A 26624-nucleotide genomic window follows, 5' to 3' on the forward strand; every position below is an offset into this window, starting at 1 on the left:
TCCTTTGTCTGGGCCAATGGTGGTGCAACAAACTAAAATATTCCATGCACAACTAGGAATTGAAACTCCATGTGAGTACTCATCTGGTTGGCTAGCCAAATTTAAAAGGCGTCATGGTATCAGGCAACAAAGTATGTGGAGAGAAAGCCTCAGCAGATCATCAGGCAGCTGAACATTATATTGATGAGTTCATCAAACTAATTGTTGATGAAAACCTTTCACCTGAGCAAATGTACAATGCTGACGAGACAGCACTATTTTGACGCTATGTACCGCGAAAGACATTAGCAGCAGCAGAAGAAACGCAGCCAGCATGGTCAATGGGAGAAGCCAGCGTCCAAGATGTTTCAAGAGTTTGAGTGTATTGCCAGTGCATTTTATGCTAATAAGAAAGCATAGGTATGCAGGGTATTCTTTCTGAACTGGTTTGAGAAGCATTTTGTCCCTCAGGCGCGTGCTCATTGCACGGAAGCTGGCCTTGAGGAAAACTGCAAAATATACTTGCTGCTAGATAATTGCTCAGCACATCCCGATGTAGAGCTTTTGGTAATGGATAATGTTCATGGAATCTACTTGCCTCCAAATGTTACATCACTGATAGTCAGTGGACCAAGGAATTTTGAGATCGATGAAGTGTGTCTACAAAAACGAGTTTATGAGGCGTTTGCTTAATGCTGTGAATACAGGCATGGGAATAAAAGCATTCTCAAAAGCTTTCTCTATCAAGGACGCCATATGGGCAGCTGCGATGCGTGGAACTTGTAACTGCAGACACCTTGGTCAATGCTTGGCATAACACCTGGCCATCAATTATGTTTGCTGAAGACGATGCTCCTCAGGACTTAAGGCTTTCGTGCGTCCAGGGAGAAAGCAATGATTGCTCAACTTTTAGATTATGCAAGAGGGCTGACTTGCGAAGCTGCATAGGAATTGAATGAGGACAATGTCGCAGAAGTCACAGACATAGACAACGATATTCCCATTGTGCATGCAGTGAGAGGTGAAGAAATCATGCAGAGGGTTTTGCATCCAGAAGGATGAAAGCAGTGAGGATGATGTTGATGCCTGTGATCAAGTCGAAAAAGTGCCCATTGACAAAGCAATTAATCTTTGTCAAGAATTAATTAATGCCTTAGAGCAACGAAGTTTCATAAGTGAAGAAATACTGCAGGTCTATAGAATTTGGAAAAAATTTATGAAAGAAAAGCCCAAATTATTTAAACAAACAACAATAATAAATATCTTTCAAAAGATGTCACATCAGAAGGCCCAAGACCTACAGCGTGCAACTACACCAGCAATTTCCACATTTGATAATCCTATTGCTGGCCCATCATAGTTGAGCCCTCTACCTCAAGCACAACCTCCAGCCAATTGTAACTGTACCTGTTTATTTTTACTCTGTTTACCAAATAAGAGCCTTCATTTACTGTTTTATATTTCATAACTTTACTGTTCTACAAATAAAAACCTTTATTATATTTCATGCTTTGAGTACTGTACATTCATTTTCAAATTTGAAGATGGTAGCAAAAGATACAGGCCGGGAAGCTCACATTAAGTATGGTGAAAATAGAAGCCTCTTTTAACCCAGGGGTTCAAGTCCTGTACTGTACAGTTTATAGCTACAGAGGTACAGGGCATCAGACTACCTTCCAAAACATACAGGTACAAAAACAAGAGGGGGACACTTACCATGCGTTGCAAAAAAGCAAAGACTACAAGGCTGCGTTGTGCCAGGAAGCTCATATTAAGTACAGTTACTGCGTTGGGAGAAAGCGAGGACTACAAGACTGCACTGCGCCGGGAAACTCACATGGTGAAAATACATTACAGGGTAAAAGCCTCTTTTAACACAGGGAATGTTCCTAAGAACATTTAAGAACTTTTCAAGTACAGGTATACAGGGCATCAGACTACCTTCCAAACCTTCCAGGTACAAAAACGAGAGAGGGAGACTTACCATGCATTGCAAAGAAGCAAGGACTACAAGGCCTACGAAGAGAAGAACTACAAAATGATGTTGAAAAACCGGAAATATCAGAACCTGGGCTCAGGCATTTCCGGACTCTGGATGTGCTTCTGGCGTTCTAAAATCCAGAAATACCCGAACTTGGGCTCGGGCGTTTCCGGACTTCGGACATAAACATGTTCGAAAGTCTGGAAAAACACTAAGTCCGGAATGCCCTCGGTCCCGAGGGTTCCGGATTTTAGGCACTGCACCTGTACTTACAATGGAAGACCCATGCCCCATTCTAGTGCAATTACAATATACAAACTTGTTTTTCTAAATATCTCAATCACTTAAAAACAAAATAATGGGGAAGGGAAGCATTTCCCCATCTTATAACCGGTCATGTACAACAATCAGCTGATGAACACTAAACACAATTAGCTCATTTAAAGTGTTAATGGCGCAGTGTTTACTTCAGTTAATTACTGCATCAGCTGGAAACTTTGAGCATTGCAATAATGGGAGGGTGGGATCTGTAGCAGCACTGGGTAGATGAATAGATTAGAGGCAGTGACCAAAAGTAATAAAAACTGATGCAATAAAAAATATTTAGAACATAGTATCCAGCTAGGCATCCAGGCTCTTATGAATGGTTTATATTATTGAACATTAAATATTTCACACTGCAGATTTCATGTTTAATTGTAGAGTTGTTTTTTTTAAAAAAAAAGATTGATATAGTTGCATCATTCCTAGTCAAATCAAGTGCAACACTGACTAGGACAAGACAGTAAATGGTCAAGGAATGTGGGTAATCTAAACACCATTATCTGTAGCTCAGGCAACAAACACAGATATCAGACTTTACGTCTAAGTTTGAGGTCTTGACATACTGCAGAATTTTAAGTTTTATAACTAGACATCGACCCCCAACACATTTGATATGCTTTGTTTAGTGTTTTACAGAGCAAGATAAAAATAACATTATCAATTACTATTTCTTTAAACTCTGATAATTAAACTGCATTAATCCCTAAATATTACAACAGTAATGATAAAAGACAATAGATTATTGGATGAACAACTAAGCCTGGAACACAGTGATCACCTTCAATAAAAGAGGAAGACAGTCATTTATACATCTAGCAGTGAATATTGTAAACTATTGGAGACAGATTTGCATCATACATTTACTTTAAGAACTGTTTGGTGCAAATCTACCTCTAATGGCTAAGTTCATAAATTCTTTAAAAGGGCATCAAATAGTTGCTTGAAAAAGAGTAATATTAATAGTGCGGGAAGCTATCAGGAATTAGACTAGGTGGCTTGTGGAGAAAAACATCAGCCAACCCTTGATGGGACAAATCACATTAATGTTTTGCAGCATTTTATGATTCTAAGTTTTTTTATTCACCTTATTAGAAACATTTAAAATCCCAAATTTCCTTTTTGAGGGAAGGGGCAGGGATGTGGAGGAATGTTAATGTCAATGTAGCCAATGGCAAATTAAGGATTATGAATAAACATTTTAGCTCATGTCAGCCCTATCCAGCATATTATGATAGAATACCCAAGATTCATAATTAAACATTTGTAGGTATCTCTCCCCATTCAAAATTCATAAATAAAAGTGCAAATAAGTTAATTAATGCATTAATACTTTGTTTTAATTATTTCAGTGGTTGATTTTCATAATTTGTTTTGTCTAAGTGCAATTCTACTACAGTGTCATGTTTTAATGAGTGCAGTGCTAATCTGTTGCTGTAGCAATTCATGTATTGTTATTGTTTGTACAATATCAACCCAAGTTTACCATACCAGATGTTCATACTTCGATGGCAGAATTATAAATTCACTCCTTAATATTTATGTATTACTCTACACATACTGTAGAAACATCCAAACTGTAAAATAAATGATACAATCCTCTCGCAATAGTAAACATTCTCAAACGTTCTTAGTTGACTGATAACTATGAATTGCAGCCAGATGCCTCTGTCTATTATTTTGCAAGCTATGACATTCGGAACTGATGGGTACTTGCTTTTGACATCCAGCATCATTGGGACCTCTTTGATACAAGTATTCCCTGTTTGAGCAGAAAATGTCATTATGAAACTGCAACACAAAAATTGGATGGATGTGTTTACAGTAATCAAAATTTTAAATTTAAAATGCAACTTTGGTATTTGTGTTCTTTACATCGCTGACTAAACAATTTAACAATAGATATCCAGGTCCTCGCATGCTACGAGTGTGTATTGGAACATCTTGTGCCCATAACTTCCTGATGCATCATCATCATCATCATCATAGGCAGTCCCTCGGGATCGAGGAAGACTTGCTTCCACTCTTAGCATGAGTTATTAGGTGGCTGTACAGTCCAATACGAGAACCACAGTCTCTGTCACAGGTGGGATAGATAGTCGTTGAGGGAAAGGGTGGGCAGGGAGCCTGGTTTGACACACGCTCCTGCCGCTGCCTGTGCTAGATTTCTTCATGCTCTCAGCGATGAGACTCGAGGAGCTCAGCACCCTCCCGGATGCACTTCCTCCACTTAGGGCGGTCTATGGCCAAGGACTCCCAGGTGTCAGTGGGGATGTCGCACTTTATCAGGGAGGCTTTGAGGGTGTCCTTGTAATGTTTCCTCTGCCCGCCTTTGGCTCGTTTGCCGTGGACAAGTTCCGAGTAGAGCGCTTGCTTTGGGAGCCTCGTGTCTGGCATGTGAACTATGTGGCCTGCCCAGTGGAGCTGATCAAGTGTGGCTGGGGGAAGTGGGACCTGTACAAAAGGGAAGGTCTGCAATTGGGCAGGACTGGAACTGATGTCCTAGGGGTAACATTTGCTAATGCAGTTCGGGAGTGTTTAATCTCATGTGGCAGGGGGATAGGGCGAAGTAATATGGAGTCAGAAACAGATGGTAGAAAGGTAAAAAGCAATAGTGGAAGGCCAAGTAAACAAAGGCAAGAAACAAAAAAGGGCCACACTACATCATAATTCTAAAAGGACAAAGGGTGTTAAAAAGCAAGCCTGAAGGCTTTGTGTCTTAATGCAAGGAGTATCTGTAATAAAGTGGATGAATTAACTGTGCAAATAGATGTTAACAGATATGATGTGATTGGGATTACAGAGACGTGGCTCCAGGATGATCAGGGCTGGGAATTCAACATCCATGGGTATTCAACATTCAGGAAGGATAGAATAAAAGGAAAAGGAGGTGGGGTAGCAATGCTGGTTAAAGAGGAGATTAATGCAATAGTTAGGAAGGACATTAGCTTGGATGATGTGGAATCTATATGGGTAGAGCTGCAGAACACCAAAGGGCAAAAAACGTTAGTGGGAGTTGTGTACAGACCTCCAAACAGTAGTAGTGATGTTGGGGAGGGCATCAAACAGGAAATTAGGGGTGCATGCAATAAAGGTGCAGCAGTTATCATGGGTGACTTTTATATGCATATAGATTGGGCTAACCAAACTGGAAGCAATACGGTGGAGGAGGATTTCCTGGAGTGCGTAAGGGATGGTTTTCTAGACCAATATGTCGAGGAACCAACTAGGGGGGAGGCCATCTTACACTGGGTGTTGTGTAATGAGAGAGGATTAATTAGCAATCTCATTGTGCGAGGCCCCTTGGGGAAGTGTGACCATAATATGGTGGAATTCTACATTAGGATGGAGAATGAAACAGTTAATTCAGAGACCATGGTCCAGAATTTAAAGAAGGGTAACTTTGAAGGTATGAGGCGTGAATTGGCTAGGATAGATTGGCGAATGATACTTAAGGGGTTGACTGTGGATGGGCAATGGCAGACATTTAGAGACCGCATGGATGAACTACAACAATTGTACATTCCTGTCTGGCGTAAAAATAAAAAAGGGAATGTGGCTCAACCGTGGCTATCAAGGGAAATCAGGGATAGTATTAAAGCCAAGGAAGTGGCATACAAATTGGCCAGAAATAGCAGTGAACCCGGGGACTGGGAGAAATTTAGAACTCAGCAGAGGTGGACAAAGGGTTTGATTAGGGCAGGGAAAATAGAGTACGAGAGGAAGCTTGCAGGGAACATTAAAACGGACTGCAAAAGTTTCTATGGATATGTAAAGAGAAAAAGGTTAGTAAAGACAAACGTAGGTCCCCTGCAGTCAGAATCAGGGGAAGTCATAACGGGGAACAAAGAAATGGCAGACCAATTGAACAAGTACTTTGGTTCGGTATTCACTAAGGAGGACACAAACAACCTTCCGGATATAAAAGGGATCAGAGGCTCTAGTAAGAAGGAGGAACTGAGGGAAATCTTTATTAGTCGGGAAATTGTGTTGGGGAAATTGATGGGATTGAAGGCCGATAAACCCCCAGGGCCTGATGGACTGCATCCCAGAGTACTTAAGGAGGTGGCCTTGGAAATAGTGGATGCATTGACAGTCATTTTCCAACATTCCATAGATTCTGGATCAGTTCCTATGGAGTGGAGGGTAGCCAATGTAACCCCACTTTTTAAAAAAGGGAGAGAGAAAACGGAATTATAGACCGGTCAGCCTGACATCAGTAGTGGGTAAAATGATGGAATCAATTATTAAGGATGTCATAGCATTTGGAAAGAGGTGACATGATAAATCCATGCTGACTTGGACCTGTGAAAGGGAAATCATGCTTGACAAATCTTCTGGAATTTTTTGAGGATGTTTCCAGTAGAGTGGACAAGGGAGAACCAGTTGATGTGGTGTATTTGGACTTTCAGAAGGCTTTCGACAAGGTCCCACACAAGAGATTAATGTGCAAAGTTAAAGCACATGGGATTGGGGGTAGTGTGCTGACATGGATTGAGAACTGGTTGGCAGACAGGAAGCAAAGAGTAGGAGTAAATGGGTACTTTTCAGAATGGCAAGCAGTGACTAGTGGGGTACCGCAAGGTTCTGTGCTGGGGCCCCAGCTGTTTACATTAATGTACAATGATTTAGACGAGGGGATTAAATGTAGTATCTCCAAATTTGCGGATGACACTAAGTTGGGTGGCAGTGTGAGCTGCGCGGAGGAAGCTATGAGGCTGCAGAGTGACTTGGATAGGTTAGGTGAGTGGGAAAATCATGGCAGATGAAGTATAATGGGGATAAATGTGAGGTTATCCACTTTGGTGGTAAAAACAGAGAGACAGACTATTATCTGAATGGTGACAGATTAGGAAAAGGGGAGGTGCAACGAGACCTGGGTGTCATGGTACATCAGTCATTGAAGGTTGGCATGCAGGTACAGCAGGCGGTTAAGAAGGCAAATGGCATGTTGGCCTTCATAGCGAGGGGATTTGAGTACAGGGGCAGGGAGGTGTTACTACAGTTGTACAGGGCCTTGGTAAGGCCACACCTGGAATATTGTGTACAGTTTTGGTCTCCTAACTTGAGGAAGGACATTCTTGTTATTGAGGGAGTGCAGCGAAGGTTCACCAGACTGATTGCCGGGATGGCGGGACTGACATATCAAGAAAGACTGGATCAACTGGGCTTGTATTCACTGGAGTTCAGAAGAATGAGAGGGGATCTCATAGAAATGTTTAAAATTCTGATAGGTTTGGACAGGTTAGATGCAGGAAGAATGTTCCCGATGTTGGGGAAGTCCAGAACCAGGGGTCACAGTCTAAGGATAAGGGCTAAGCCATTTAGGACTGAGATGAGAGAACTTCTTCACCCAGAGAGTGGTGAACCTGTGGAATTCTCTACCACAGAAAGTTGTTGAGGCCAATTCACTAAATATATTCAAAAAGGAGTTAGATGTCGTCCTTACTACTAGGGGGAATCAAGGGGTATGGCGAGAAAGCAGGAATGGGGTACTGAAGTTGCATGTTCAGCCATGAACTCATTGAATGGCGGTGCAGGCTCGAAGGGCCGAATGGCCTACTCCTGCACCTATTTTCTATGTTTCTATGTTTTCAATGCTGGGGACGTTGGCCTGGACGAGGACACTAATGTTTGTGCATCTGTCCTCTCAGGGGATTTGCAGGATCTTGCGGAGACATCGTTGGTGGTATTTCTCCAGCGACTTGAGGTGTCTACTGTACATGGTCCATGTCTCTGAGCAATACAGGAGGGCGGGTAATACTACGACCCTGTAGACATGAGCTTGGTGACAGTTTTGAGGGACTGATCTTCAAACACACTTTTCCTCAGGCGGCCGAAGGCTGCACTGGAGGCGGTGCTGGATCTCATCATCAATGCCTGCTCTTGTTGATAGGAGGCTCCCAAGATAGGGGAAGTGGTCCAGGGCCACGGCATGGATCTTGATGTTTAGTGGGGCAGTGCTGTGCGGCGAGGACAGGCTGATGTAGGACCTTTCTTTGTCTTACTAATGTTTAGCGTAAAGGCCCATGCTTTCATATGCCTCGGTAAATACATGCATGCTCATAGTGTATGCAGACTCAGAAAATGTACCCTTTCATAGGGTTTTTGTATTTGGCAAAATTATTTTTAAAGAATGCTATTACAAAACACATTGCTTATACCAGCAATGCCTTGTTTTCATGCGAGTTCGCACAGCCACCTAATAGTTTTTGTCAAGCACTTGAATCATGCATTTTTATCTAATGTTATTTTTCTCCTTGTTTTTTCCCCCCCTCTTCCTCTGAATGTGTAGACTCTTAAGGTTTCATGGCTGCTTGTTGCTTTCCAGTACCTCACCCAAGTGATCAATATTCTTGTGAGTCTTGTCAGTGAACATCAGTAGGCTATTAAACTGCTTGCTACCTCTTTCAGGGTAAAGAGGGAAAAAATGTCAGAATTTCCCATATGATTATTATTCAGCAATCCACGCTGAATGCCCATTTGTTTTTATAAATCTATGAAAAAATGCTGCATATTTTTCGGTTGCAAATAAGTAGTTAATGTCATCCTGTTACCAAGTAAAATTTGGAGAGAGGCCTTAAGCAACTTTTTATCCCCCGAAAGAAATTTCACCAGTTATTTTTAAACTCAACGATTACATGGCTGCTAAATTGGGATAATCAAGAAAAAAGGGTTACCACTGCATATCAGGAGTGATCTTCATTGCTGCCACTGAATGATCGGGTTCGGATCTGATTCCTTAACTGTTCTATCAGTTCTGGATTCTCCTCCTGCATCTGCTGTGCAAACTGCTGTCCTCTATACAAAATAAATAATAAGCAGGGTAGTAAGGAGAATTACAAATGGTCTCTAATGCAATACAAATAACGCTGATGACCTATGTAGTTGAAGAAGAGTGTAAGTGAACAGAGGTTCTGGCAAAGTTAACTGAAAAAAGCTCATTCATTAGCATACAATTTATTTTGTACACATATAGGTTTGTTTTCAGAAAGTTTCTGCTGACCGGATAGTAGAATGATGCTTTTAACAAAATAAAAATGTATGCTGATGTATATGGAAGATGTAGATGCTCCTGAGTTTTCCATAGAAGTAGTCCCATATTTTAGCCAGGTTGAGATATTGGGCTCAAAATTGGCTCACTCACCGGAGATGCGTCGCTTTTCTGCGTTGAAAAGTGCTCAGAAAAAAAATTGCTCCCCACTTTGGCCGCTGTCTTCGCGCAGCGTGGCCAGTCGAGTCGGGGGTGGAGCCAGCGTCCCACGCTGAAAACAGTGCCGGGACGTCTGCACATGCGCGTTGGAGTGTGCTCGCATGCGCAGTAGCTCCTCGCCCCCAGCTTCTCAGTGTGCATGCTGCAGCGTGGAACCCAATCATCATCATACTAGCTGCTGGTGCATTCAGCCCCTATCCCAAGCCGAGTGGCCTGCCGCACAGGCCGGCCCACTGCCTTCCCGGGCTGAAGATGAAGGTAGGGTAGGACTTACTTCTATTTTTTATTTGGATATTTTGAAAAAAAATTATGTAAATATGTTTTGTCTCTTGTGAATAGTGGTGACCATTTGTCAAGCTTATTTACCTGGTTCTATTGTGAAAGAAGAACATAAGTGACGGAGGAACACAGAGAATATCTTATTTATTGAAGTAGACTTTATTTAGATAATATGGGCTCAATTTTGGCCCAGTATAATCATTGCAAACAAATAGTTGTTTAAATTAGTTGAGAGATTAGGGCAATTTAATTCAACTATCTTTTACTACTTTTATTTTTGTAGTTTAAGCTTCCATAAGTGCTTCTGTTGTATAGTAAATTAACTTTGCGAAGTTTGTCATATGATGTCCTGTATAGCTGTTTGATCCTATTCACATTCTTTAGTCAAGTCATTAAGTTCTGCTCGCCTCCGATGTACCTACCTGCGCTGATTTTTTAAACTCTGCGCAAGGATTTTCACAAGTGGCCACATACGCTGGCCTAAGTAGATTTGGAGTAACTATTAACTGGCCAAAACTGGCATAGGTGGCTGATAACGCCCCTCTTTGAGAGAAACTAAACTAAAAAAATAATTACTAAATCACTTACATTGGCGCAAATTGAATGTACAAAATGGAGATTTTTAAGATATTCCAGAAAAATCAAGTTGCTCCAAAAAAAAAATGGAGCAACTCCTGGCCAATTTTAAGCCCTAAATTAGGAAAGGCGGTTGATATAGAACACATATATTTTGGGGTCAGGAAATGGTGTAAGGTGTGCAAAGACCTAAAGAGGCAGGAGAAAATCAAGTTTGGGGAAAAAACTGCAAAAAAGTATTTTCAAAATCCCTGAAGTGAGACACATTTATACTGTACCACTGAAAGCAATTCCAAATAACACTCCAAAATGTCTTCATGTATACAAACATGCATCATAAAACTATTTTTAAGCCTTCCAAATCCTTGATTTATGGTGGCCAGATTCGTATAAACTTAGGGAGAGGATTTAAAAAATATTTATTTAATTTATGCAATTAACACTCTTTGGAGAAGTGTTGAAGATGGCACTAAGTTGCTTCTTCATGAGGGAGGGACCAAATTGTACAGAGCAAGATTTTTGTTGTCTTATTGCAAAATGTATGTATGTTGCAAAGTAGATGTATCTCTGCTACAACACAAGTTAAATAAGGAATTTTGCTCTGACCTGTGCAATTGGCTTTGTGTCCAAGAAGTGTTTCATTTCTAGTGTGGATACCCTGTTTGATGAAATGAAAAACAGCTCCAACAGAAACCTTATTATCTTGTTTCTTTGGTACTGGGAGAAATGTGATTTTAGTCAATAAAAACCATTTAATCGGTTTAATTTTTTTGTTGCTTTATTTTTAATCTTCTGCAGGTTTTGCTAATACAGTTTTCCTTTTTTTTAAAAAAAAAATGGAAATTGAGAAACCAAACTGGAGGGCTATGCTTATGGTGCAGGATATCAAGTTTACAAAAGGTTAGAAGATAATGCAAGGCAAGAAGAATATAAGAAATAGGAGTAGACCATTTGGCCCCTCGAGCCTGCTCCACCATCCAATAAGATCATGGCTGATCTGATCATGGACTCAACTCCACTTCCCTGCCCGTTCCCCATTGCTCCCTTATTGCTCAAAAATCTGTCTATCTCCACCTTAAATATATTCAATGACCCAGCCTCCACAGCTCGGAGGCAGAACATTCCATAGATTTACAACCCTCAAAGTAGTAGGTGACAGAAATCTTGTGTTTTAAGAACATGAAAGCTGTAAGTGGAAGGAAAGATAAGGAATTGTACAAAACTGCATAATAAGTCTCAATCAAAACACAGTGGGGATGAAGGGAGGAAGAACATGAGCACTGGCCATTGATGAAATAAACAAGATAGGCTTGGTTTTAGGCAGGGGAAGAGAAAAAGGAGAGGGAAGAAAAAGATTTAAATCAGGGCTGACATGTCCAGGAGATCACAAATGCTCTACATATGAGAGCAGTATTGAAGTGTTTGATGGATTGAGATACTTAGAGGGGAGTTATTGAGGGGAAAATAAATATTTGGCATGAGGGGGGAAACTAAGCATCTCGAAGGGAATATTAGTCATGGAGGAGATGTTGAAGCTCTACTGAGGTCATAGGAAATAGTAAGGCCAAGAATGGCAAAAGATGAAGGATTGAGCTTGGATCCATCGAAGGCAATAATTTGCAGCTGTTAGTTAGACTTGAGATATAAAGTGTCTGAAAAATTTAAAGAAACTTGGGGGTGAAATTGGTCTTCGTCAGTTAACGCCCGCATAGCGAATCAACAGCCTGTTTTTTTAGTTTCTAATGGAAAAGTAAATCGGGAGCCTGTGTAAGATGGGCTGCAAATTCACAATGAGCAAAGTTCACGCTGCTGGCAAAGACCAATTTCACCCCGAATCACTAAGCCTTCCATTTCATTTTTTCCCCATCTACATCACAATGCATGTATCATTCCTGCCAAATGTGAAACCTGTAAATTAGGGACACCTAAGGGACTTAGATCAGGTGTCCTTATTTTCAAAATGGTTATTGTATGTACAGTAATCCAGATGAGCCAAATATCCTGCAGCGTTCCTCCTTTGTTTCGCTCTCACCTGGGACAAACCTAATTCTGGAGCCTGCTGCGGGGGTGGGGGCGGAGTGGTGGATGTGATTTTACTTATATTTTCTGTTCATTAGGTTTCCCTATTCATTGCCATCCTGGGGTCCTTTTCCATTGGGGGGGGGGGGAAATGTCCTGATTCTGGGATTTGCTATGTTGGCAGCCTACACTGTTGAGCAAGTAGTTCCAAGAACCAGGAGACCACCCATGAACAGAGGAATTGCAGCTTAGGAGGCCTTGAGCCCCCGATGCTGGCGCTCACTCCTGTAGCCCTCAGATTTTTTCATATCCCTCCTTCTTAGATATTTATCCCCATTTCTTTCATATTAAACATTAGTCTCTACCTCAATTGCCATGTAGTGAAGGATCTTAAGGCTTATTAGCTCTCAGTTTACAAACCTTCCTCCTCCTTTCCCCCTTGGTTCCTCCACTTTACTGGCTGCTCCTCGCCAGTGCTGCTCCCACCTCTACAAACAATGATGGTGCATGCCCCTAGCCTCCCCCCACCACTTGAGCCCCAATCTACCACTTCTGCTTTACTCCTGTGACCCCATTCCCAGTCTCCATCTCTCCTGAGCCTCCATTCCCCATCTCTTCCTGCCTCTGAATCCTAACCTCCCCCAATTTGAGAACCCCATCCTGAATGCTGAATGCTGAGACCACCCCATATCAGACCCCATCCTGAATGTCAACACCCACAGTTCCAGACCCTCCGGACCCCTACCAATTGGGTTCAACATGGCCGCAGCTCTCTGGTGGTCGGGTGACATAATGGAGTGTGTGGGAGGAGGGGCACTCCGGCAAAAAAATTAATGTGATGATCGTCATGTAAATAATCCAGAGGCAGCACCCTGGAAACCCATGCCCCATTTCGTGCAAGTACCGGTCATTCCGGTACATTTCCCAGTTTTTGTGGAATGGGGATTTCTTTACCCAGCATCTATCGCGGCACAGAATCTCCTCTATCAGTGGGATAGAGCCATGCAAACATTCAATCCTAGAGATACAGCAGTTTCTCTGCCACTATGGATGCTGGGTAAACAAATCTCCATTCCACAAACGCCATTTTTTTTTTACCCGTTGCCGCCTCGCACTTACCTGCGTGTCCGTGTTTTCAGTTGCAAACGGACTTGGTGCATTGAAGGCTGTCCGTAATTCGAAATTTGCGAGTGTCCGTGGTTTCAAGGTGCGGCTTGTATCTATTATAATGTAAGTTATTTGGGATTGTCAGTAATTGTTTGTTTTTTGAAGGTGTTTGTTTTTTGGGTGTGTCTGTTTGTACAGGTTTAACTGTAATATAGTAATATCAGATTCTCTAGACATTTCTTTACTGTAGTTGCAGGAAAAACTGGTAAATCCGAGTACATAACCAGTAAACTGATTTGTTTGTGACTAAATATTCATCAGAAGTTAATTCACCGATCAAAAAAAAAACAATAAGTGTCTATATAAGTGCATTTTAAAAGCATTTTAAGAGATTCAAAATTATCGTTAGGCAGTCATTGACGATGTCTTCCTGTTTGCAATGGTTAAACAGGACAAATCAGGTTAGCATGGATCAATCCTGTATAACTAAATTATTTAAAAATAATAAAACCAGAATGTCATTAAACAACAATACCCGTCTATACTTTAATAATTTATATAATTGGAGTTGCTGGACTGAAATGCTGCTCGTAACTCACCTGCAGAAATATATTACCCGATAGTAAATCCTCAGCAATAGCAAACATAGAAACATAGTATTCTATATCATAATTTTGGAAAAAAATATTTATCAAATGTTATATATCTACATACAGCATGTTCTGAGACACTTACGCTTGGATAAGGCTGCCCATATCCGTTAGACCTCCTACACCTGCTGCAGGACCACTAATCGCATTAGACATCATTCCTGACATTCTGTTTGTAATACAAACAAATACAGAAAAAAATCTAGGTTATAAAAGGTTTTTATTAAGCTGATTTATAAAAAAAATGAAAAATATGGCAACTTACAGTTGTTGTAATTGGGGGTTCTGCATCAAATTTGCAGCCTAAAAAGAAGAGGATTTGTTAGTAAAATGAGTAGCAATCTTCAAGTAGGAATTTATGTTTCAGAATGCACAATAAATTAGATAATTGTCTTTTCATCCAATTTCTGCCTTATTAAAAAAAGTAAATCCCCCTTGGTATTGCTCATAATTTAAAAAAAATTATCTTCCTTTAACTGTATCTTCTGCTCATCTCTTCCACTAATTATTTCACTGTCTTGATTTACATTTTTTCTTCCCTCTCTGTACCTCTTACATCCCTTCTCATTTGTCACGATCATTCACTTTCCGAAAATCTTTTCCGAATGTCTCCCATTCTCTCTGCCTCCCATGCACTGTGTCTCTTTTTTTATTCCTTATCTTCTTTCTCTTTCATAACTGAGCCACATTGTTTGCCCTAGATTACCTTATTTCATTGGTAAGTTGTTTGAGTGAGAAACAGTGGGCTGCAAAGCTGGACAGTGAAGTTCATCTTGGAATCATACAAGATCAAAACTGCCATCTTAAAAATTAGGTTACTTTGAATTTGACATCAAAGTTTATCCAATCCTTAAAACCAGACCAAAGTAATAGCCCTCTGAGAAATTGTGTACACTAATTCAGATGCCATGTTTAGTCTTGCTCTTGGGCTCTTGAACAGGGCCCACTGAGATCATTATAAATCAGAAGTTAGCAATCTATAGAGAGACAAAATGAACAACTAAGTTAAGCAAAATTTGCTTTCACTTATTTATATGAGCCTTGCCTTGATCTCTTATATCTTGTCCATTTTCCTTCATGAAAAGGAACTGTTATTTGGCAACATCAACATTTACATGGCTGCAACTTTCTCTAAGTAGCAGCTCCCAGCATCAGTATCACTGTCCTTGCTCTGGTTCAGTTATGTTCTTCCCACACCGGTTTAACCAGACACTCTCCTAGTGGGATGGCACAGGCAGGAATGCTGGGAAAGTGGAAGGCGCAGGTGTGGCTTGGGCTTTGGCAAGAGGTAGGCCCATGGAGTGTTGTGTGAATTTGCTAGGCCATGTAAAAGAAAGTATGGAAGTCCGAAGAGCAGTGGCCAGACCTCGGGGTTGGTGGGCTGGAGACACTATTCAGGGTTGGGCTGGGAGAGAGACAGCAAGGCCTCCAAGCAGAAGGGAGGCTGGCTACAGAACAGAAGCATGAGGACTGGGTCATGGTAAACATGTGACCAAAATAACTGTAGTTCTTCAGTTTCCTCTGATGAATCAGGTTGTTAGAAGGGGACACCATACCAGACTAATTATGTTTCCAGCAATGGACACTTGCACAATTGTCTTTTTTTTAAAAACATGTTCACAATTTTCCAAGAATCTTATTTGGCTTGTGTATGCAATACAACAGATATAGCCTAAAGAAGAATTGGTGCTGGATATTAGCATACCTCACTTTGTTTTGTGCAGAATCACAGAATTTTGCAGCACAGAAAGAGGTCATTCAGCCATTATACCTGTGCTGGCTACCTGAAAGAGCTGTCTCATTCTCCTGCCCTTTCCCCATACCATTTAAAAAAATATATATTTATTCTCTTCATTTTTCAAAGCTATTATGGATTCTGCTTTCTCCATTGCTTTTGGTAAGGAATTCCATTTCCTAAAAACTTTGGGCTAAAAATTCGGGGGCTTAATGCCACCCATTACCGTCAAAAAAGTTGCATTAAGAGAGCAGCCGCCGAGCTTTCACCAGCTCGTGGTGGGTCCCACAGCGCCTCCATTTTGCTTGGCCCGGCAGTGCTGCCGGTGAGATCCATCGCCTGCCAATTAAAACGGAGTAAGAGGTGACGTCAGTCGCCGTGCAACGTCACCGCAGCGAATTTTGACCTTAACGCTGAGTCCTAATCTCGCCATGTAAACCAAGCATGCAGCAGACTGACAGAGGCGCTGTCGACACCTCTTAAAGAGACACACAAAATTTTCAGGTAAGTTTGCATTTAAGCTTTTGGACTTTTTTTTTGAATTTATTGAAGTAGTGGCTTGCTGCAATACATGTTAAAAGTTTCTTTAAGTGTGTACGGAGTGCTGCTGGACACTTGTACGGCCTTGGCTGGTGAAGGAAGGCCTCTGAGAAGACAGAAATTGCTGCAAATACTCAGCAGGTCAGGAAACACCCTTGGAGAGGGAAACAGAGTTCAGGTCTCATGTCAAGGTGCTGCGTGACCTGCCAAATATTTCAGATTTGCAGTACCCGCTCACAGAGGGAAGAGGAAAACACAGTAGAGGAAGATGCAGAGAAGAGGAGGAAACAGAAGAGGAAGATGCAACCCAGATAGCACTTTTCTGGCCAGGATATCCAGGATGGAATCATCCACCTATGGCACCAGTGACCACAACTGCAATTCCCTTTTCAACATTAGTCCCACACCTTAACTTCCCTCGATTACTGACTATCACAGCGTCCTCTTGGCCACAATGCTGAAATAAAGGCCACTAGAAAGCAAACTTTCTAATCCAACTTTACACATCTATCCATCCATCCAATATGACATCAAGAAATCAACACATCAACCTTATGCATTCCCTTAGTGATTGTCTTGTGCTATGACTGTAGCATGGTTTGTGGAAGGCTGTTGGTCAACCTTGAGGAGCTGGGATTGTGAAATCAAGTGACAGTGTTTCTTCTTCTTCACTCTCTTTGGCAACCACTGGCTGGGCAGCTTGCACTTTTTGTGTGCGCGAAATAAGGACGGTACAAGGATGGAGTAGTGGTGACATTCTAGTGCATACATCTTTAAAGGTACATGAGTAATGCCGTGAAGCGATAACTAGAGCAAATAGGGCATTGGGGTGTAACCATAGGACAATTGAGTACAAGGTGAGGCTAACTGTTTAGTCCGTGTACAAGACCTTAATCAGGATGCATTTGCAATATGGTGTCCAGTTTTGGTCATCTCAAATGGTGAGCGATACGGAGACTTTGGAAAAGGTGCAGGAGGGCCTTTAGACTAATTCTCAGTTTAAAGCATCTTCGTTATCAAGATAGACAAGAAGAGTTGGGATTCTACACTTCAGAGAAGCATAGAGTTAGGGATGATCTGATTGAGGTTTATCAGATATAATGAAGGGAATAGACTGTGTTCTAGTTGAGTTTGTTTCAATTAAATAGGTTAGGGTGCACCAAGGGCCACAATTTAAGTTGTACAAGGCTAGAACTAGGTTAGATGGCAGGAGGTGGTTCTTTTGCCAGAGAATATTGGACCTCTGGAACAGGCTGCCGTCTCGGGCGTTGGATGCTGGTTCGTTGAATTCCATCGAGCGAGATATTGGATATTAAGGGACTCAAGTGATATGGGGATAGTGCAGGCAAATGGAGTTGAGGTAGAAGGCCGGCCATGATCTTATTAAATAGCGGAGCACGCTCGAGGGGCCAAATGGCCTACTCCTGCTCCTATTTCTTATGCTGTTATAAATATAAGTCGTTGTTGCTAAATCTTCAAAGGAGATGTGAAGAAAGAAAAGCCTGAAGTGAAGTGAAGAGGAATAACGGGAAGGGGACAAGCCAACTCATCTTGCAGATTGGAGGGTGGCAAATGTAACCCCACTATTTAAAAAAGGAGGGAGAGCGAAAACAGGCAACAACAGACCGGTTAGTCTAACATCAGTAGTAGGCAAAATGCTAGAGCCTATTATAAAGGATGTGATAATGGCACACTTAGATAATATCAACAGGATTAGACAAAGTCAACATGGATTTATGAAAGGAAAATCATGTGTGACAATACTGGAGTTTTTTGAGGATGTAACTGATAGAATATATAAGGGAGAATCAGTGGGTGTAGTGTAGTTGGATTTTCAGAAGGCCTTTGATAAAGTCCCACATAAGAGGTTAGTGTGCAAAATTAAAGAACATAGAATTAGGGGTAGTGTACTGGCATGGATTGAAAATTGGTTAACTGACAGGAAACAGAGTAGGAATAAACGGGTCTTTTTCGGAGTGGAGGGCAGTGACTAGTGGGGTACCACAGGGATCAGTGCTTGGGCCCCAGCTATTCACAATATATAAATAAATGATTTGGATGAGGGAACCAAATGTAATATTTTTAAGTTTGCTGACGACACAAAACTAGGTGGGATTGCGAGTTGTGAGGAGGATGCAAAGACGCTGCAAGGCGATTTAGATAGGTTGAGTGAGTGGGCAAACACATGGCAGATGCAGTATAACGTGGATAAATGTGAAGTTATCAACTTTGGTAGGAAAAACATAAAGACAAAGTATTATTTAAATGGTAATGGCTTAGGAAGTATCGATGTACAGAGGGACCTGGATGTCCTTGTACACCAGTCATTGAAAGCAAACATGCAGGTGCAGCAAGCAGTTAGGAAGGCAAATGTTATGTTGGCCTTCATTGCAAGAGGATGCGTACAGGGGCAAGGATATCTTACTACAGTTATACAGGGCCTTGGTGAGACTGCACCTGGAGTAGAGTATTGTGTGCAGTTTTGGTCTCTTTACCTAAGAAAGGATATACTTGTGAAGAGATCACAAAGTTTCTGTTTAAAGAATGGACTTAGTCGAGAATATTTAGTGGACTTAATTTTTTTTCTGAGGGTACTTTCCCTGTGCTGGCGTCACAGATGCATGGTGTGCAGATACATGAAAAAGCTGTTTTTTGTTAAAATTCCAGAGACCGCATGGCAGTTAGCTGTGGCAAAAGACCTGTCAGTCATGTACGGGTTCGCCCACCAGTCCCAGCTAAAGGAAGGGGGCCATGAATATTGATAAAAGAGCTGTTGGGCAGGAAGGGGGAGGGGGGCCATTGACAAAGCCACTCTAATATGCAAAAGCACCTCTCATCTCCACCTCAGAAGAGCAGAACAATGAACCCACTAGCCTGGCCAGCCAAAGGGGAGCCAGGTCTTTCCCAACACAAAGACTGAGAGATATGCTCCAGACTAAGGGCCATCAGTCCAATACACATGGGTTAGATGGCCCATTACTGACAACGTGCCCGTGCTTAGAAACAAAAGGATTTTAACGATTGGCAGGAAAAATAGGGGGTAGCAAGACTCCCATAAAGACAGGCTCTTTTCCCACTTTATTTTTAGCTTGGAGCTTGCAGCTTGTATCTAGAGAGAGCTCTCTCTCCCTCTCACTCTTGCTCCACTAAGATCGATGTACCAGAGGAGTAAGCTGCAGCTCCTTCCCACGGCTGAGCTAAGCGAGGAAACCAACTGTGTGTGTAGTGGTGAGCATGATCGCGAGTGTCCCAAGCCGGTAACCAGAGATCCCAGGCGAGCTGGGTGAGACGAAAGGCTCAGGGTTTTCTCAGAAGCGAAGCTTTAGGGGCTATTTCTTGGGAGGAATTATTTCAGTTTAGCCAGGCGAAGGGGCTTATGTGACTGGGTAACTCGTTGGTAGGGATGGAGTTAGAATCCACCATAGCAACAAGGAAATTAGTGCATGTTACTTGTCTCAGTTCTGTACTGTATGTATGCTGTTTGTAACTGTAGAATTTACCAATATCTCGCAAATATTCTTGGTACCTTTCCCCTGCAGAGGAGAAGAATCCCTTTCTGGACTTTAAAAATGAGTTTAAAGGGGCAGACGTAGCCGGCAGGGGATAAAAGGGGATGCATTCATGGAGACCCACCCCCAGTGTTTGGACTCATAGGAAAGGGAATTCAAAATGGACCTAAATTACAGAAGCCTGAGATCCCCTAAACATCTATGGGAAGGAGCATATCAATTTTAAGATTCTACAACATTTTGGCTGCGAAAAAGAGTTACCGGAGGTGGGGCTAACCTATGTGAAGCAAATTCGTGTATTAAGGATCCCAGACGGTCTGGGGGAACTATGCAACACCAATTCACCCCCTAAGAGATAATCAAATAACCCAATCAAGCACAATGGAAATCATGGGCCCAAATAGATGGTCAGGAAACTGGACAATCCTAAAACAATGCAAAACCAGCGATAGCATATTCTCACACCCTAATCGAGTTACTGCTGACAAAGGAGACATTTGAAAGTCAATGGACAGAACAGTTTAAACAAAGCCCAAGAACTGATTTGATGAAAGATAAAGAAGCCTGATTTAGTATAATTGAAGCCTGTTCTGGCAGTTAGGTGTGCTTCTAGAGACACTATTAAGTTAGCAGTCTCGTTGCATAAGTTCTACAAATTGACTGCTTGCAGAAACTCGTCTTTCCAGTTTGGCTGCGTCCGGTCTTTTGGCTCGGGACAAGCACCAATTGGAGAAAAGAAGAAATCTGCATGTCGACCGACCAATGGGCGGACCAGGAGGTCAGCCAAGGTGCCGGACTGGCACCACAAAAGATTGAAGGCTTCGGCCAAAACACACGCCGAAAGGAGGAATCTGCAAACCGGATGGCGGCCAACCAAGCGGCGAACCAGGGCGTCCGAAACACCATCCGAGTGACTGTAAAGAAAGTGGAAGGACAGATGACGATCAACCGGGACCTCGTGAAGAAAATCCTGCTTGAAACCTGTGGCATGAAAGTTGCGATGTCTTCGCCTTGCAGGACATCCCGAAGAGAGGTTACTTTGATGTAACCTTCAGAAATGTCACCCAATGCCTGAAATTCCTGAAGGGATTGAAGGAGGCGAGTGAACCACTGCGGTCAATGTTGACTTGGGAACCACTGTTCACCCTCCCGTCGCAGAGGAAGCGCACTATCCCAGTGCACATGTACAACCCCCACATCCCGGTCATTGATGTGCTGACATTCCTCACCAGGTATGTCGATTGGGCAGGAAACAGCATCGACCTGAAAGACTTCCACGGGATTTGGACCAGCAAGCGCCAGATCCAGGTCACCATGAAAGTGGACGCCAACGAAACCATCCACGCCGGACAACCCAATGTGTGCCGAACCTGCGGGAAAGCAGGTCACGTGGCGGCAAGCTGCAAAGCAATCATTTGCTGCAACTGCAAGAAGGAAGGACATCAGACAAAGGACTGTAAAGAGAACAAGTGCTGCAACCTTTGTGGTCAGGCTGGACATCTGTACAAGGCCTGCCTCAAGCGGAATTTCAGCTATGCGCAGGCGGCAAAGAACATGCTGTCACGTGAGGAGAAAGCTGACGAGTGCAATACCCAAGAGGAGACCGACACCACCCTCCTCTCCAAGACACCGTGCGAACAAACCACTGCGCTAGTCGACAATGACCAAGAGGAGGAAGGAAAGTTTGCCACGGCAAGCCGTCAGACACCAGCACCCAGCAGTGAAACTCCCCCCCCGAGACAGAGAGTCCATGGAAGAGGGGGGAGCAGAAGCAGAAGGAAAACAGGAATGGCAGCTCGTCAAGAAGGCGGCGGCCTGCAAGTCAAAGGAAAAGGGGCCTCCTCCAGAAACAAGAGGCAAAAGACGGACAGCAGTGGCTGCAGTTCATCTGATGATGAAGGGTGAGCAAAAGCCCTCACTACCACCAGCAGAAGAGGCAACACGCCAATGCGACCAGCGCAGTCCAGCTCCGGGACCCCTGGAGCAGTGATGTCACCGATGCACCCCTGCTCTGGATTTCCAGGAGCAACGAAGCAACGGATGAAACCCAGCTCCGGATTTCCGGGAGCGAAGAAGCAACCGATGCACCCCCACTCCGGATGTCCGGGAGCGACGAAGTGACAGATGCACCCCAACTCCAGAACACTGAGCGATGACACTACAGGGGATGCACACAAGGAACAACCAACACCAGGCGAGGACAGCCCAGTTGACATGGAGGACCCCCGTCCACACTGCTGGCGTCCCCTGGTCGAACCATCCCCAAGGCAGAGGACAACCCATACCTCAGCCAAGGTGCAGTAGAAAAGTTTAAAGTTAACCTATGTATACAGGAACAGGCCACAGGGCCAAAGGACTGCGTGATCTAAATGTAATTTTTGGACTGTAACCACCAATTTAAAAATGGGTTTAAAGATTGCATCCATTAACGTGCGTAGCATTAAGTCAACTACGCGATGTGTTTCCACCTTAGGGTACCTTGCCAAGGTCAAGGCAGACCTGCTATTCTTGCAGGAGTTCAGCAGTTACCAGCGGTGGTCGCAATGGTGGTCCCACGGACGATCCGTTTGGTCAGGAGGCAACGATTGCCGTTCCTCCGGTCTGGGCATTCTGCTGCGGGGAGGCCACTTCACCATCACCGAAGTTAAGGAGGTGGTGGGCGGCCGCCTCCTCGTAGCAGATGTATTGTATAAAAATGTTCCTCTAAGGCTAATTAACGTGTATGCCTCGCCTCTCAGAAGCGAGCGGCTGGCCCTACTCCAGCAGCTCCCACTGCGGCTGGCGACATCCAGACCAGTCGTTCTGGGCGGTGATTTCAACTGCATCATCGATGCGGCTGGACGATCCAGCAGAGCCGACAACAAACTGGACACCACATCCAAACTCCTGATGGACGTGGTAGAAGATGCCAAGCTGTGCGACGTCTTCAGCAACCCTGCAGATGGAGCACCGCGCAGATACACCTGGTCGAGACCAGACGGATCCGTCCGTTCCGGAATAGATTTCCTGTTTGTGTCCCACATGCTCAAGGTCAGATCCACCGACGTCACGCACGGTGTTCTTCTCTGACCACTGCCTCCTACTGGCCGACTGCCTCCCACGGGAAGACCAGAAAGTGGGCAGGGGGATATGAAAGCTCAACGTGAAGCTGTTGATCCTGGAAAATGTTGAGGAATTCAAGAGGGATTACAAAGGTTGGAGAACCGTAAAACCCCTCTGTGATTCCTCGATGCACTGGTGGGAAACAATCAAGACAAACATCAAGAGGTTCTTCATGCTCAAAGGTGTTCAGGAGGCGAGAGGGAGACAGAGGGAATTATCCCAACTCCAGAAGTGTATGCAAAACCTGCTCCTGCTGCAGTCGATGGAGGTCGATGTCGCGGAGGAACTCCAAGAGGTGAAGGGCCGGCAAGCCTCACTCTTTGCCTCAGAGTCCTCCAAAATCATCTTCCGCTCCGTCGAGCAGGTTGAGACGTGTTCGCGTTTCTTCTTCCAAAAGGTACACAGGGGGAGCTCTGTAATCAGCAGCCTAAAGGAAGAAGACGGTTCTGTGACGTCTTCGCAGCCCGACATGCTGAGGATCAGCAAATCCTTCTATGCCGGGTTGTACGACGTCAAGCCCATAGGCCGCGCGGCCTCCCTGTCTTTCCTGTCGTCTATCTCAGAGGTCTTAGACGACAGCGAACGAGAGAGTCTGGACCAACCGCTAACTCTGGACGAGATGACAAAGGCCGTCCGGTCCCTTGCAACGAATAAAACTCCCGGAAGCGACGGCTTACCGGTCGAGTTGTATTTGGCTCTGTGGGACTGGATGGGCCCAGACCTGCTGGAAGTGTACGGGAGTATGCTTCTGGCCGGCAGTATGTCAGAATCAATGAGGAAAGGCATCATCACCCTCATCTACAAGCAGAAGGGAGATAGGGAGGAAATTAAAAACTGGCGGCCCATCTCGCTGCTCAATGTGGACTACAAGATCCTGTCAAAGGTCATTGCAAACAGGGTCAAGTCTGCTCTGGAGCTGGTGATCCACCCGGACCAGACCTGCGCTGTCCCCGGCAGGAAGATCTCTGATATCCTCGCGCTACTCAGGGATACGATCGCCTACATGCGGGACAGGAGGGTGGACACCTGTTTAATCAGCCTGGACCAGGAGAAGGCCTTTGACAGGATATCGCACATGTACCTGATGGACGTGCTCTCCAAGATGGGGTTTGGGGGAGGGTATCCGCAATTGGATCTAACTGCTCTACACAGACATCAGTAGTACAATTCTAATCAACGGGTGGGAAACTGAAAGCTTTCCGATCAGGTCTGGAGTCAGGCAAGGCTGTGCCCTCTTCTCTGTCTTGTTTGTGTGCTGTATCGAACCGTTTGCCGAGTCCATCAGGAAGGATGCGAGCATTAGAGGGGTGACGATCCCAGGCAACGGAGTCGCTTACGTCAAGACCTCCCTGTACATGGACGACGTCACCGTCTTTTGCTCGGATCCGCAGTCGGTCCGCAGATTGCTCACAATCTGCGACCAGTTTGAACTGGCCTCGGGAGCGAAGGTCAATCGCAGCAAAAGCGAGGCCATGTTCTTTGGCAACTGGGCCGACCGATCCTTTATTCCCTTCACCGTTAATCCAGATTACCTGAAGGTGTTGGGAATATGATTCGGAGCGGACAGGGCGTGTGCCAAAAACTGGGAAGAGCGTACTGCCAAAGTGAAACAAAAACTGGGATTGTGAAAGCTGCACTCCCTCTCCATCGCAGGAAAGAACCTGGTCATCAGGAGTGAGGTGCTCTCGGTGTTGTTGTACGTGGCGCAGGTCTGGCCCATCTCATGCTCCTGTACTGCGGCAGTCACCCGGGCCATCTTCCACTTTGTCTGGAGGTCCAAAATGGACCGTGTCCGCAGAAACATGATGTACAAATCTCTGGACAGTGGAGGAAAGGATGTTCCGAACGTGGCCCTCATCCTGATGGCCATCTTTGTGTGCGGTTGCATCAAGCTGTGCACCAACTCCCAGTACGCAAACACTAAGTGTCACTATGTGCTGAGGTTCTACCTGTCCTTGGTGTTGCAAAGGATGGGTCTGGCCACGCTGCCGCGAAACGCCCCCACCAGTTGCACCATGTCTGTCCACCTGTCCTTCGTGGAAAAGTTTTTCAGAAAAAACCCCTTTGACCACAAGGCCATAGAGCAGTGGTCCTGGACGCCCTACGAAAGGAGAGGGTGGACCCTGTCGGGTGGTTCCCCGAGCAGACTGTCAAACTCGTCTGGCAGAATGTCTCATCGCCAGAGCTTTCACACAAGCACCAAGACGTAGCTTGGTTGGCGGTGAGGAGGGCCCTACCAGTCAGATCCTTCATGCACAACCGGGGTTTCAGAGACACGGCACTCTGCCCCCGAGTTGGCTGTGGTGCGGACGAGACAGTCATCCATCTCCTTTGGGATTGCCCCTTTGCAAGGCAGGTCTGGATGGAGATGCAGAGGTTGCTGTCGAGGTTCATCCCAAGCAGCTCAGTAACACAGGACTCTGTGCTCTATGGGCTGTTCCCAGGGACACACACCGAGACAGACATCACCTGCTGCTGGAGGGCCATCAACTCGGTTAAAGACGCACTTTGGTCTTGCCGAAACTTGCTGGTCTTCCAGAGCAAGGAGAAGTCCACGTCTGCGTGTTGCAGACTGGCGCAATCCAAGATCCAGGAGTACGTGCTGAGGGACGCACTAAAAATTGGTGCAGTCACCGCAAAGGCACAGTGTGGAAAAGAGCCTCAGTTTAAAGCCCTTCTGCCACGATAAACCCAGGGGCTGGAATCAGTATAAAACTCCCCTCGGGCTGTACTTGTAAACTTTCTGTATACATAGAGCACCGTGATCTGAAAAAACCTATGTAGTGCCATGTACAATGCAAGTTCTGTTTAGTAATGTATGTTGCAAAGAAATGCAACTGTACCCTCACCCATTCCGTGTAACATATAGTGCCACTAGTAAATTAATTTGATGACTGTATTACAATGTATCCTGGATTGTACTGAAATGTACCTCGAAATGTAAAGCAAGCAAATGAATTGAACGGAACTGCCGTCAGCATCCAAATGTATTGTATGGAATTGCTGACCGCATCCAAATGTACTGAACTGTCTTCCAATGTATTGTGCAAATTTTTTTTAAGAATAAAGTATATTTTGAAATTAAAAAAAAAGTTCTACACCAGCCTCAAAGTAGGACCCCGAAACATCGGCGAAAGGAATCTCTAAAACCAAGAAGGACAGCACCACGACAGCAAACAGGCTGTCGAAACGACTATCAGAAAGTTGCGGGTCATCACGACCGATCAAACAGTCAACCGGAACCAACCCGACAAAACCGAAGAAAAACCGAAGATTTTTCTACTCTACAAGCTGGTCCTATGCTACCAAGGGGTACAGACTACAGAATGTGGACAACTAAGGCAAACGCCAGGGACAACTAAGGCGAACCCCAGAGTTGGAACTGTCAAAAGGGAATTGGTGAGCATAGCCCCTGAACCCCCCAGAGCTATAAGTTAGTTAGTTAGGGGAATTGGGATAACTTGTGTAAATGTATCTACATTCTCCTCTTTACCCCATTTAAAGTTTAAACAGTATTCTTTTCCCCACAAGCTGTAATTTGACATTTTATTCAATGTGTTGTACCCCTCAGTGTGTAATGGTATTCCTATTCTGTGTGTGTTATTAAAGGTGT

The 26624-nt window shown here is 44.1% G+C and overlaps 1 protein-coding gene across 4 annotated transcripts in view; it reads right to left on the reverse strand.

Annotated features, from left to right (window-relative positions):
• Window positions 1-26624, reverse strand: part of LOC139240922 (small glutamine-rich tetratricopeptide repeat-containing protein beta-like) — a 105709-nt gene that overhangs the window by 30597 nt on the left and 48488 nt on the right. For 3 of the 4 annotated variants that reach the window (XM_070869472.1, XM_070869480.1, XM_070869454.1), the window contains 4 exons: window positions 14391-14428; window positions 14211-14294; window positions 8962-9082; window positions 3479-4043 (listed from right to left, as the gene is read on the reverse strand). In XM_070869472.1, the coding sequence (XP_070725573.1) occupies window positions 8971-9082; window positions 14211-14294; window positions 14391-14428 (234 nt within the window). In that variant the 3' untranslated portion in view covers window positions 3479-4043; window positions 8962-8970. Of the gene's footprint in view, window positions 1-3478; window positions 4044-8961; window positions 9083-14210; window positions 14295-14390; window positions 14429-26624 lie in introns of those variants that run through there. The other variant, XM_070869464.1, reaches the window with a different exon arrangement.

The sequence above is a fragment of the Pristiophorus japonicus genome, chromosome 2, assembly GCF_044704955.1.
Source record: "Pristiophorus japonicus isolate sPriJap1 chromosome 2, sPriJap1.hap1, whole genome shotgun sequence".
Taxonomy (NCBI): Eukaryota; Metazoa; Chordata; class Chondrichthyes; family Pristiophoridae; genus Pristiophorus; species Pristiophorus japonicus.